A 14,108-nucleotide genomic window follows, 5' to 3' on the forward strand; every position below is an offset into this window, starting at 1 on the left:
GCCTCCTGGAACATCCAGCCTCATTAGAGTGCACCTGAAGCAGTCAGTAATCAGTAAATAGTAACCAATGATAATTAATTAGTTATCAGTTATTGTAACCATTTGTTTTCAGTTTAAATATCTAACGACTACAAATATTTATCATTCCTTATACAAGTATATCCTGGATATAATTTTCTTTGCTTACATAATAGGAACTTTCACGTTATATGGGAAACTTACTCAAAATAAGATGTATGAAATCTCTGAGACACACAGTCAACTGTTAAATACTCTAAATGGGAAGGCACCATTCCTTCAAAAAAGAAATATGGATGCATGACCTGATTCTAAAAGGACAGGAGAGACACTCATCCTACACATCCATGTTCAGTGTGTGCATTTATAACTGTATTTACGAAATGGGCGAGTAGGAGACAGATGCTTAATCATGCCACACCTCTTTTTAATTAATCCTTAATCATTGACTCACATCTACTGAATGTCCCTCAAGTGTTATTTTTTCCACAACATTTACCTTAGCATATACGAACAGCGTAGTGCTGTTCGTTTTATGACTTCAGAGAGGATGTGGTTATGGGTTGACAGAAAGGAAGCTTTGCTGTAGATGGGAAGATAAAGCCCAAAGCACCTACGCTGCCTTTTGAACGCCTTTTTTTCTTTTTTTTTAAATTAACTGTCTTCCTTATGTGTCTCTTGGACGGGCACTCAGCACGTAGGGCAGACATCCCATGTCCTGGGAGAGGACCATTTTTGGCTCAGCCATGAATAACTGTGTGCTCCTGGAGGAACTGCTGATCAAAAAATCCCAGCAGAAGAGGAGGACTTCACCCTCCAACTTTAAAGTGCGCTTCTTTGTCTTAACCAAATCCAAGTTGGCTTACTATGAACATCGCCATGGGGTACGTCAGCCATTTTCTTTCTCATAATAGAGTAATGGAGGGAAGGATGAAATCTGTCAAAGGAAGGGAAGGATGCTAATGGAGGGAAGGATGACCTTTGTTAAATTTTATTAACATTTCTGGTCCTTACTACAGCACCATTCACTGAAAATTGTGGAATGGTCAAACGGGTCATTTAGAGCTTCTGGTCAGTGGGCATTTGGTGTGCATGGAGGAATAAGACTACCTTGCTATCTTATAGAAAGGATCTAGTTTTGCTGTAGGAGTTTAGCAAGGCTGTTATAACCGGTGTGTGTAACAGCTGCGTGAGCCTGTGCCTGGCAGTTCACACGAGTGCAGGGGTGACTGGAGCGGCGTATTGCAAAGATCACAAGTGTACCCTGATTACATCTGCGAAAAAAGTCATCCGCAGATCTTCACTCTCTCATTCTTTTCTTCAGGGCAGCAGATTGATGCCTGGTAGGAGATCAGTCTTGCATTTTAAAATAAATTCAGTTGCCATGTGTAACATGTCTAGTCTTCGGAGTTAGCTTCAGAAGGGATGCGATGAGAAGATCCGTGCTCAGACTAGGCGTTGTTTCCCCAAGCTTGCATTTCCCTGATTTGCTAAATATGAAGAAAATTAGAAGTCAATCTACGCACCCCATTGTGCTAAGTGTTCTAGTGAAGTGAGAATGATTTCCTTTTTCTATTTAGCTGGATGTTTGCTGAGCCTCATTACAGTTGTAAATAATATTGCTTGTTTTCCAACAGTCACTGAACATGCTGTTAATCCATTATGTTTAGGCACTGTTACTGTACACAGAGCAGAATTGGGGATCGTGCTGCCTTGCTATCCAGTACTGGCAACTTCAGACCATCTGATCTTGCTCAGTTTCAGAAAATTAAGTTAAAACTGAACCCAAGAAGAAAAACAAAGTATGATGTGCCCTTCTATTTTATCGTAACCTAGTTGAGGTTGGATACCAGCTTTAAGGGTTAACAGTCATTTTTACTTGCAAGTTATTTCTCTCAAATATGCCCAACAAAATGTTTTTCTTGCTTTTATTTTGTAGTCCGTGTTTTTCTTATCTCCATATTTAAATAGGATAATATTTATTGCTGCATACTGTATACTTGATTTGAGACTCTCTTTGTCTGGTCTCCAAACTATCTTTCAAATGCCATTATTTTAAGATTTTAAATTCCATTATAGCTATTCCACTTAATTTTTCTGGGTTAATTTTTCAAAAGCATCTAAGTGATTCTGCAGTAGGTATTTAAAGAAATCTTCACAACTAGTTTTCTTTGGTGCTTTCTGAGTCTTGGTGGACTTGAGACGAATTCAACATACGCTTTGCCTAGATACTTTTGCAGAATCACAGTAGGTGTCTGTTGGCATCTTTAGACACTGAAATAGTTTGGAAAATCTGACTCGGTGACTTTCAGTGGGGCATAGATTTCGTATGCTGTGTGAGTGTCTCTGTAAATTTTCTCCCCTAGTCTTCCTAAAGGTCAATTAGGCAAGATGGGGGTCTGGTATATTATCTACTTTATGTTATATATTATGTATTTTAAACATGCACGTATTATATATTTGTAGACATGTATATGTAAACACACATGTAACTTTAGGCCCTTATACACATTTGAGGGACGGTGGGTATATCTGTAATTACAGGGCTGATTTTCCATGAAACGCTGATTTTTTTCTGACACAAACTGTCAAAATCAGGTTGTTACATGAATAGAAGAACTTTGTACGAAATTGGGAGAAAAGAATTTGTCCTGTGAAATACTCCCAGAACCAATCCTCAGCCTCTTCAGTAATCTTCCCCAAAATTAGTCCATGCTGGTGAGACCTCCACATGGTCAGGTCATTGCTGTTCTGGAGAGGAAAGCTTAGGGCAGCCCATGCAAGCACCATCTTGTTTTGTGCTGAGAACAGAGTGAACTCCTAGCAATTGAGTTCACAGCTAGTGAAGGGAAAATTACGATACCTGCCCGACACATGGGCTATGCCCATCCCCGTGAGTGAACCGGGACTGGGGAGCGTGCACAGGCGTTGAAATCAGTGGTCTGTAGTGCACATTCTCTAGTGCAGGCCCTGGCAAAGGTTTGGCTCTGCTCCATGGGGACTCTCTCAGATAATTTGTGGGGCTGGCAGGGCTTAGCATGGGCTGTCACCATTACCAGCAGGCAGTTTGCATATGGTCCCCTTGCTCTGGAGGTTTAGGGCAGAGCAGTAGGGACATTGCTGTTCTCTGCCAGCTGGCTGCAGTGATGGGGAGTATCCTCAGGCATGTGTACTGCACCGTATAGATGGGGGCAGCAACTGTCTGGGCTTTTAAAGTATGTATTTTTCAAGGGAAATCTCTGTGGATGTTTGCTATAAGAGTTTTCAATGAGTTTCTTTAAGAACCCCTTACCAACCTGTCCAGTGGCTTACTGTACTCAGAGTTCAATACTGTACAGTACCCACCTCTCCGGTCCCCGGTCAGTCAGTAACAACAGCCTGTGCATAAAGTCAGATAAAACAACTAGCAAACTGCTCAACAGTTTGAGAAGTGCCACTGATTTCAATTGGGCGGCTTAAAGTAAAGCATACGCGTATGCATTAAGCCCAGGTTTACATGACTTGGCTGTATTTAACAGGGTTTAGCACCCAGTCCCTTTCTCTGCATTTTGACATCATGGATATAAAAAGATGCTTAAGAGTTTATTGTAGCAGTCCAAAACAAGAAAATAAACAGGTCAAAAGAATACAGGGATAATTCTGTGAATGATACCAAAAGCTGTCAAGACAACCGACATCATAAAGGCAAATTTTTGCAATAACTGTAATGGCATTTTCGTCGTTCTGGCCATAGCTAGAGAGAAAGCATTGTTCTCCTCAGGGTCCAAGCACACAATCACCGTTAATGTTAATGAAAGATATTTACATATCTCATTAGGAGAATGAGCCCCCAATAACTGACAACAATAAGAAGCTGTGTTTTCTGGAATTCATTATGCAGTGCACAATGCAGGGCTGTCTTAACATAAAGCCCTGATAACAGGCACATGTATTCAGCCTCCATCTCTACTAAAATACATCAGAAATGCCTTTATTATAACATGCAAATCAATTCCACAGGCAAAAATTCTTTGTTTCCTGATTTTATAGCTACTGTATATGTGAGTAAACGAGCACATCGGAGTAATGATTTTAACTATTTCAATTACTTTGATCCTCACCAGAATAACGAATAATGCAGACATTATGGGATACTCTCAGGATCCCAGTGCACTTGCAGTTCTGCAAAAGAAGAAGACAAGTGAATCCCTTTGGAGAGGTGTCTAGGACAGAGTTTCAAATGTCCTTACTTAGACTTAGCAAAACCACTTAAACTGGTGAGTTACCTATATCCCATTCACCTAACGGCTTACGGTGCTTGTGGTAATCCTTCAGGCTAGCAGACAGAGAGTGAAGAGAGGTAGTTTAGTATTTCAGACACCAAGTAGAGGTTCTTGCATAGTCTTCGGCATGTCACATTCCTACCTGGATGAGGACAGCCAGAAATGAGCTTCTCTCCCTGTATTTCGAGCTGGCTGTAGTCTAAAAGGGGCACAGATGTCTGAGGTTGATGCCACACTTAGTGAATAGACCACTGTCTTCTGGCTGGTACCACACTAATGGTCTCTGTTTTACATGATCTCTGCATCAGAGCTGCTCATCTTGGCATGTCTCAGACCTGTGGAGAGTGCTTGGGTCTGTCTTCTTCTACAGAGAAGTCCTCCGTGTCCCTACGCCACAGTTTTCCCTCTTCAAAAATAGGCATCTAGCACTATAAGGCATTCTGAGAAGTATTTCAGGGCTGGGAAAGTTGTACCTAACACCTGGGAAGTTCAGGCACATAAATATTTTTAAATTTTATATCTTCATGCACTCATGGGCTATTACTAGTCCAGCTTTTAAAGGCAGCAATGAAAGGCACACACAGAAAAGGACCGAGTTCCCTTTTCATTTACATCAGCACTATTCTTCCTACACTGGTCAGATGCTCAGGAGGTCACATAGCATGAGTCAGCCTTGTCCTGGGGTCTTTCATTCAGATCTTTGATATTCAGATATGAAGATGGCACTTCAGTGTGTCTTGAAATTTGCTTTCAGTCTCTTGTTCCAGGAGAACAAAGGAATAAACTTGGCTGAAAAGCCTTTTATCAGTATCCTAAAAATGCTTCAGCTGCTTCTGTTGCATTATCTACACGTTGGATTACTTGCAACAGTCCAGCTTCCCATGGTAACAAAAGCAGCGCTTTGTTCCTTGGTCCAGCAGTCCATTTTGCCTTGATTATTCTACACTGAATCCAATTTGTCCATCCTGGAAAGACTTGTTTTTTTCCCCAAGACTCTAATGTAAACAGACTAATACTTTTCTTCTGAAGATCTCTGTTTTGGTGTTCCTGTTAGAGTGACTGTTCATACCATTTCTCATTGCTTTGTGTATTCTGAATAGCTTAACATGAAGCTATAATCCTCATCTAAAGTGAATTTAATTATGGTTTTAAAGACTACCTTCCAAATAAATACATATCTGACTAGATACGCCATTCTTCATAACTTGTCATGTATTTATTAACAAGTTCTGTTTGCTTGCCAGAATTTGCAATACCATCTGTCTTCTGATGCATATCTCCAACTAATTTATTAATAATACACATATCACCCACAAAGAAGTCAGGCTTGGCATCTGTCTACATCACACCGGTTTCAATGAATTTTTATGTAACAAAACCTGTGCCTAATGTTAAACGAATCCTTTAGTACAACTCTGTAAATTTAAAATGGATTTTTTAATAATCTGAATTGTATTATTGCAGTTGAGGGAGGATTAAGTTCATATTGTTTGCCACAATGGGCCTCATTTCTACTGTGAAATCACAGAATCATGGAGGGCACTTCTTAAATTCATTTGATCGGACTTCATGCTCGGGGACCAGCATTAGGTCAACACTTGGAGAAGGACTGTCGCCAACACTAGAACGAGTCAGCTGTAGCGTTGACTGGCCACTGCTGGAAAGCCAAGGACAGAGATTTCATGTCTTTGGGCAACCTGTTCCGATGCGTCTTATCAAATGTTTTTCTGGATATTTACAAAATTCCCGCCTATTGCAGTTCTCGTTCACGTTCAGGGTGGTGATATTGTCTAGACAAGATTGCTTTAAGCAAAATGCAGGTTGTTCTGTGGCTGGTGTCTATGGCCTTTCTAACTCTACAAATGTGTGGCAGAGTCTGATAATAAAAATAGCTCTTTTTTGCTGGAATAACTCATTTTATCTCCCCGAATTTGATAATAATATTTTTCTTTTTGCACTTTCTGTGCATACTTGGTTCTGCTCCCACTAGATCTTTGCCTAGGTATTTATTGACCTTTGATCTTTCAAGAATTTTTAAAAATTACTTCTGAGCAGTGTCTTCCCAGCAAATGTCAGATACTTCCATTTTCTTTAAATTATAAAGCTCAAATCTTTCTTCTGTCAGAGAACATTATGGATGTGGCAAAATCTTCAACCCATGTTTTCTTTTGTATCTTTAAGGAGGGAATACCTCTTAAATATTAATATACTACAATAAATATGGGATTTCCTAATGGTTACCTTTTATTAGACTTTTCTACTGTGGCCATTTTTGCTTCCGGTGCCTGCCTTTGCTTTATATTGCAGTCAAGATTGTAACTGATACTGTTGCAATGCCTGCTTGTTGCTTTATACTCTTTCATCCTTTCTGACCAATTTGTTTTTTTGTCCTTAAAGCTTATACTTTTTTTAATGAAAAAGTGATGGCATTTAGTCAATTTAATTTAGCTTCCCTTCTTTCATTGAATCTTCCATTTACTGCAATTCACTCCTTCTCCCTGTCTTTGCTACAGTCAGGAATAGCTTTGAAGAAACTAATATAGTATTCAGTAGTTGTTCCATGTGCTTTTCTGTAACATAAAAGACTTATTTCCATCATACTAGAAAGCTCATTTGAAAGCCAAGAATCTTCCTTTTTTTTTCATCTGTTTCTTGATGGTGACACTGATTTTCTTGTCAAACCACTTGCGCTGATAGTAGGTATGCGCACCTTGATAATCATCTCAGATGGGACCTGAGACAATGTGAACATTGGCTTTGTCTGACCTTAAAATAGGAGTTCAGTGAAAATACTGGGCTATTGCAGATGTATGCCCCTGTGATGGGCCAAGAGGAAAATGCTCTTAGGGCCAAGTGTGCTTTTCCACCAGATCTCTTTAGTTGAACGTTAAATACACACAGCCCATGAAAATGTACACTTTGTACCGTAGAAACCTTGCAGAAAGGTTAAGGTTTCAATTTTTCCCTGCACGTCTTCTGTTTTCAGCTCATATAATTCTGAAAATTGGGCACCCTAGCAAGCCCGGAGGAGTGAACGGTGAACCGGCCAACTCTTGGCTAAGTGTGCAGTGTCTGAGGTCCGGGTCTTCAGTGTAGCTCTATTGACTTCTCTGGCCTTTTAAAAAAAAGTTAGTTTTCTCTGGTTTTAAATTATTTTGTCGAAATGCAACACTGGATCTGGCCTATAGGACTCTATAAGGATAGTAGGAGTAATACACATGCAAACGGTGTGTGCGGACAGCAGGCAGCACAGTTATTAAGCAGCACTGTAACATCTCGCAGGCAGATGAAATATTTACTTTCTGATGTAGGAACATGCTGTGATTCAGCATCTAGTCCCATGTCCTGTGCTCCAGGTGAGGGTGCGATCAAGGAGATCTTTGCAGGTCCCTGGAAACATGGCAAAAAGAAGTTAGTGGCTGCAAGTGCTCTAGTCGGGTATGGCAGCGACTGAGGGCTGCAGTGGAGGGCCCATGGATGAGCTACAGTCGTGAAGCAGACCCAGCCCTCCAGCTGCCTGCCCGGACTCCTGGGTGTGCTTCTCCATCTCTACTGCTTAGATGAATGGAAGAATCTTAGGCACGGATTGCAGTTGATTTTGTCATTCAACACAATTCAATGCACTCTGCATCCAGGGTATGCCCACCTCTAAAACACCTTCATGTTCTTTAGATGTGAAAACAGCTGTAAAACATTTTCTTTTTTTTTTAATTCAAGTAGGAGGACAAAATAGTCATGATAGACGTGAACCGAGAAGCTACATTTAGGGATTTAAATATCAAATATAAGGGGGTATATTGGAGGTATTAAAGCATAACACAACAGTCAGAGCTCTACTGAAAATCCCAGTGTTACAAATTATCACCTCTTTCCGATTTTCCTTTGGAGCACTTAGTATTGGCAGGAAATGCAAAATCCCTTACAACTTTCTTTTAAAATTCCAATTGGTCAATTTAGTTTTCAAATTTCATTTTAAAATTGTTTAAATTGTTTTATTTCCCATAAACCCTCAAACTATCGGTGTTCCTAATAAGAGAGAGAACTCCCAAAATACTGAACGATGCTAGGGTTCAGGCAAAATTTCTATCAATCCAGCAATCAACAGTTCTTAATATCCTAACTATTAATGACAAAAAGAGCACATACCACAATGTATAGATAAGGGATATGATACGGGATAGAAAATAACTGTATCAACACAGTGTTCAAGGAGGTTCAAGTTCATGCTCGAGTCTTTTGGCCGGTGGAAAAATACTGTAGCACGAGAATTACCATTAAAAATAAGTCCATCTTGTTCCAGTGATATCTCATAAGCTCCCAGTTGCTATTTGCTATGTTCTTCTTAATTGCTGTCTCAGCACCAACGCATGACTATGAAAGACCCATAGTCTAAGTAGCGAATAAACTGGAGACTCTTCAACACCATAGGCATAAGCAGAATTTGGGCAGCCTAGCAAACCAAGAAATGCCTTTCCAACCTACTGCAGAAGCTCAGCAAGGCCTGAAGAAAGTCATATCTGAAAGGCAGTAATATGTCACTAGTTTAAAAAGATGATGTTCACCAAACCACATCAAGTTGAGCTCTCTGCCATTGGAAGGTGTTACACCTTGCACAACGGTTCTGCTTCACGTTGATATTAATCTGTCTGCAAAGAGGCAGACAGGTCCGTTGGAGTGGTCTGTTCGTTGACCCGTTTATTTCCTACCAATGGTTAGGCCTGTAATGGTGCCTCTTGCCTTGAAGCCATGTACTCATATCTTCCATAAAATGACATTTTAAGAGCTTAAGTAGAGCTTTAACACTGTATGGCTATGGTAAATTTGGAGTTATGTGGAGAGAAATCAGAGCAAGCAATGGATATATCTTCCTATATTATTCCTAGAGCTTAATTTAAGCACATGAGAGTATAAAAGTGTGATCATAGATCACACCAGAGTTCCATGAGCAAAGTGGCCTGCCTCCAGGAGTGGTCAGTATCTGCCGTTTAGAGCAGAACTACAAAAATAGCCTCAAAGGTTTTCCTGGGAGCTGATAGGGAATATCTTGAAGGATCTGACTATACAAACGTAGACCTTATTTTGCCTTTTTGAGCTCAGAGACAGCTGTATGAGAGAAAGACCCTTCAACTTTAAATATTTTTTTTCAATCATTTTGAAATCAGCCTGAATTATTCTGAAGACAGGCATTTTTATGGTGCGATTTGTGGAGGGGTTTCCATTTCATGTCAGCCTGAGCTCATTGGTCTCAGGTGCTACCCGAGAACGCTGAGCCAGGAGCAGCCCACGCCGCTCCCCAGCTGTGACCGTGTCCCTTTGCTCTTCATAGCTGGGGGAGTATTTAAAATTGGTTACTGTGCTCTTAATAGCATCATCGTAAAATCGTCGCTTTGTTACTTAGACATCCACCCCTGTGGGCATTCAGCCACAGCTGTGGGCTCTGGGAACACAGGAGCCCTCTTTGTTTTTACTTCTGTTCGCTTTTAGCCCTAATCAGCTGAGTGGAAAGGATTTCTGCTTTTTTTTTCCCGTCCTGTTGCTGCCTGTGTATCAACAGTGCAGGTGTTTCTGTTCTTAAAAGCAGTTGGGTCGCAGAGGCACGGCTAATGGTACAACGTAGCCTGCACAGTCTTCATGACAGCCATAAAATACATGAAGGTGAAAAAAGCGTGAAGATCCCAGGTTGAATTACAGCACTTAAGTTCAGTAAATCCACTTTTCTATACGGAAGTGCAGCCAAAGGACAGCAACACACATGGAAGCCGAGCACTGTATTTCCAAATTTTAGAAAGGAATTGATTTTCATGAAAAAAACCCTATTATAAAGGCGCAGTGAAGTTCTGCCTGCATTCAAGCACTGCCCCAGGGCAGCTGCAGTGCTTCTGGTCCCTGAAACTAGCTCGTGCCCTCCTGAGCCCATTTTGACCTCTCCATCACACCATGGTGCACATGTACCACAGTTTAGAAACCAGCAGGATAAAGCTACAGGTGAGGGTAGTATGATATGGTTAAGTTGTATTATTGTTATTGCTAATTTGTTGCTACTGTCTGCAGTTACCATGTCGGTAGTAAGAGTTGTGGATGGGGGCCTAGAGAGCTTTCACTGTGCAATTACAAGCCCTCTGCAGAGCTATGTTAGTCTTCTTAAGGGCAGTGTCTGCAGCAGATGTTGAAGGCACTGCTCTCGCCAGCACAGCCGTCTCTCATTGCTACTCTAAAAATACTTCCATGTGGACGCAAGCCTCTGTTCACACTTACATACACTTTATTCTAGTGGCGTGCAGAAGTCAAAGCTTTTGCTTCCCCCCCTCCACGCCAGCCTGTTCCTGAGGGACTGTCTATAGCAATGAAAAAAAATAACCTGCTTTGGTTTCACCACCTGAAACCCACAGAGTAAGAAACCCCGAAATCAGCTTCTGCCTCTGCCCAGGCTGCACACTGAGCCCAGCCGGAGCAGAGGGACAGGGAGCAGGTGACACAGGACAAGCGGGTCATGCCAACGGCCAAGGCAACGACCCCTCATCTACTTAAATACCAATTAAGAATGGTTCCTTCTAGTCAAGACAGTAAGTGAGAACAGGGAATGAAGTTTGGCTCGGATTCTTACAAAAAAACCATGACACTACAGAGGTCATTAAATGCTTTTATCGATGGAAATGTTTTTGCTGTTGATCTTACAGAGGACTGGAATTTCCTACCTCACTCACTGCAGCTATAAATTAGCCTTCTCCTGCCCTCCTACCAAGGGAAAATGTCCAGCTGCAACTGGGCCTTTGCTGAGGAGCAGTGGGCAAACACGGGCTCATGGACGGACCTCGTGGCAGGAGGAAGGGCTCGTGTATCCAAGGGGGGACACAGCGGGGCTGCAGAGGGGACCTACTCCCTTCTGCTGTGAGGTGCCTGGCGGGGCTGGGAGGAGCAGCCGGCATTGCAAAGGAAGGGACACACAGGCGATGGGGATGAGGTACAGGGAGAGAGAGAGGTGAACGCAAACACCCAGTGACACGGGGCAAGGAAAGCCCAGCTGCAGCCTGGAGAGCCCTTGGTAGTGACCGCTGCTGAGGAGTTTGGGGCCGCATGAATCTTAATTGCTTGGTTTTCACCTCACCAGCACAAAAGAAACAAGATACAAGTTCTTGTACAGCTTCTGAACTAAGCCGTCTTTATGAAACATGGCATGCTGCCTTTCTGCCTGCCAGAAAATGCTGCCTGCTTTCTCCTCCCATGCTCCTTGAGATAAGGCTCTGCACACCCCTGCCTTACCTCTCCCTAGCATTTGGCCTCCCTCCCTTCCCTCTGCTTTCAGCACTCCTGGCTACTTTTTTTGCCAGGGCCCTTTGGTAAATACAGTGGAGTTCAGCAAAACCTTTAAGCATCCACCCAGGGACCTTCAGCCTCAATGCTTGGTGCAGCACATTTGATGAATGGGCTTCACAAATAGCAACGGTAAAGTGTTAGCCAGAAAGTAGCAAATTCCTCAAACTGCACAGCCCTGTATCTTACAAGATCTTAGACATTCACGAAGCCTGAGGGTGCAGAGCCCCGGTCAGGAAGTGTTGCTCACAGTGCAGATCTGTGTCACCTGCAGCGGTCGCTGACGGCGCTCGCTGAACCTCCCGCCATGGGCTCCACATCCCTGCTCCTTCCCCTGCCCCAGACCATGAGCTGGTGAAAAGTGATTCATTTTGTTGGGTGGCCAAGCTGCTGTGGCGTGGGTGAGTAGCAGTGTTGGTGGTTGTGTAGTCTTAGCACGTGATAAATGCCGGGTGGCTCATTCCCCAGCCAAGCATGGTGAGATGCCTTCTTGTGTTGCAGGGCAGGGCTATGTCAATTGTACCATAATCAATTGTCCTCATATCTAAGGCCAATAGGGACCATTGTGGTCGTCTGCTTTATGCAGTAGACACAAACTAAAGGACTGATCAGTGAAAGAGCTGCTGGAACTGTGTGGCCAGAGGAGGTGAAATACCAAAGATGATGACCACAATGCATTGGACTTGTGATGCACCTGGCTCCGTTCAGAGCTGTTAGCTCTCCTTCCTGGAATTGCCATATTGCAAATAACCGACCAAAAGAAATCAGGGTGGACTGATCTGCGGCACACTGTACTTCTCCTCGTGGGACAGCAGCATGCCTTGGTTATCTTTCCACACACATTACATAGTAAGACCACTGATGTTTTTTCTGACCAACTAGCTAAAACATCTACTTAATTATACTCCGGGCAGACTGAAAACAACAAATGGACATCTGTCAGCATGTTTTGTCTATCCCTTTTAGGAACAAGTCTCTGAGGTTTTTGGAGACCATTTTCAAGAGGCTTTTCCTCTCCACTCCCTTCCAAATGGCCCAGTTGCTTTTGTTGGATTAAAGTGCAGTCAGGCATTACAAAAGCAGGGATATGTTTAGCTTCCAGCCCAGTTTCTGGGTAATGCCTGGTTTGTGAGTGGTAATTCCAGTTGTTTGTGCTGCTACAGGACTGTAATTGCTTTCTATCAGCAAAGTCCCATCTGCTGAGGATCTGCCGGGCAATGCACGGGCTGTGAGACGCACCCTGACATTGCACGGCAATGTGAGATTATGGGGAGCTTCCATTGCTGAAATTAAGTGATTAAAAGGAGCACGGGAGGTGGTGTAGGATGACGGCACAAAGCTCCTTGAGAAGGCTGGACCCTGTCTTTCAGCAGAGTCTGGAAAGGTATCACCAGAAACCAGTCTGCAGTGAAAAAGCAGAGCGTGTGACTGGCACAGCATCGCTTCCTAAAGCCTCAGAAAGGAGTGCATGTGGTTAAGCCCTTGGGACTTCAAAGGAATAAGATGAAGGAGGGTTCAATGCTAGTAAAATTGAAGGTTTTTATAGGAAATAAATGGTTTTGTGTCTCATGGAAGGGGTAGAAATCCCAGGGGCAGAACAAATAATAGAGGAGGTTGTGGAGACAGAGGAAGCCAAGTCTGGAAGAAAGAAGTGAATAGACAAGAATGAAAGAAAATACATGGTGGAAATGGGGTGCAGTAAGGCCTTCTAAGGCTTGGCAATACTCTTGATAGTTAATTGTTTGTTATTTACATTTAGGGGTGCTTTACGGCCTTGGGTTTATTGATATAAAAAAATCCCACTCCACCCCATGGAGCTACGTAGGCAGATGCTGTCTACAGGAGATGGTGCTGCCAGTAACTCCAGAGGCGCTAGTTGAACTGCAAGCAAATACAAATACAAAAACCAAATACACGACCAAAGTTCTGCAAGAGCAATGTGAGACCACACTGTGATAATTTCCCTCTCTTTCCTCAAGTCCAAGTATACAAAAGCAAAGTTCTGCAAGACAAGGTTTGAGGAGCCTTAGGGCCTCTCTGTTTGACAGGGCACTGTGGCAAACCTCACCCCATCCCCAGTGGCATCAGCTGCTTCCCCATTTTGGGCTAAATTTACTGATGGAAGGTAGCAACGGAGCAGCAGTGAGGGTTGGCACGGGGGTGCCGTGCAGAGGAGCAGGCACCCTGCCCTGGTGATGGCTGCTGCCAGCGGGGCAGAGCTGCAGGGTCATGGTGAAGTGGGGAGCATGGGGCAAGAGGGAGCTGGAGGGTGAAGGACACAAAGGCTTGGGCTGGGGGTCCGAGGGAGGGCAAGGAAGTTGCCGAAATCTTGCTGTGTCTCTGAATGATAACCTGGGACAAGTACAATGCGGTCGCTGAAGTTCATGCTCTGTCCCGTTGACAGTCACCTATGTTTGAAAAACAGAAGATTTTGCAGTGTTTTTGGGGTTCTTAAATCTCACCGATTTCCGTCATGTTGTCGCAAAGCTGAGCTGGGAGACAGCTAGTGTTTAATCC

At 43.0% G+C, this 14,108-nt stretch overlaps 1 protein-coding gene across 1 annotated transcript in view; it reads left to right on the forward strand.

The window, feature by feature from the left end:
- Positions 1-427: 427 nt before the first annotated feature.
- ITK (IL2 inducible T cell kinase) overlaps positions 428-14,108 on the forward strand; it is a 33,963-nt gene continuing 20,282 nt past the window's right edge. The window contains exon 1 of the mRNA XM_075164281.1: positions 428-902. Within this exon, the coding sequence (XP_075020382.1) occupies positions 732-902 (171 nt within the window). The 5' untranslated portion in view covers positions 428-731. The remainder of the gene's footprint in view (positions 903-14,108) is intronic.

This window comes from Calonectris borealis, chromosome 15 (assembly GCF_964195595.1).
Source record: "Calonectris borealis chromosome 15, bCalBor7.hap1.2, whole genome shotgun sequence".
Lineage (NCBI taxonomy): Eukaryota > Metazoa > Chordata > Aves > Procellariiformes > Procellariidae > Calonectris > Calonectris borealis.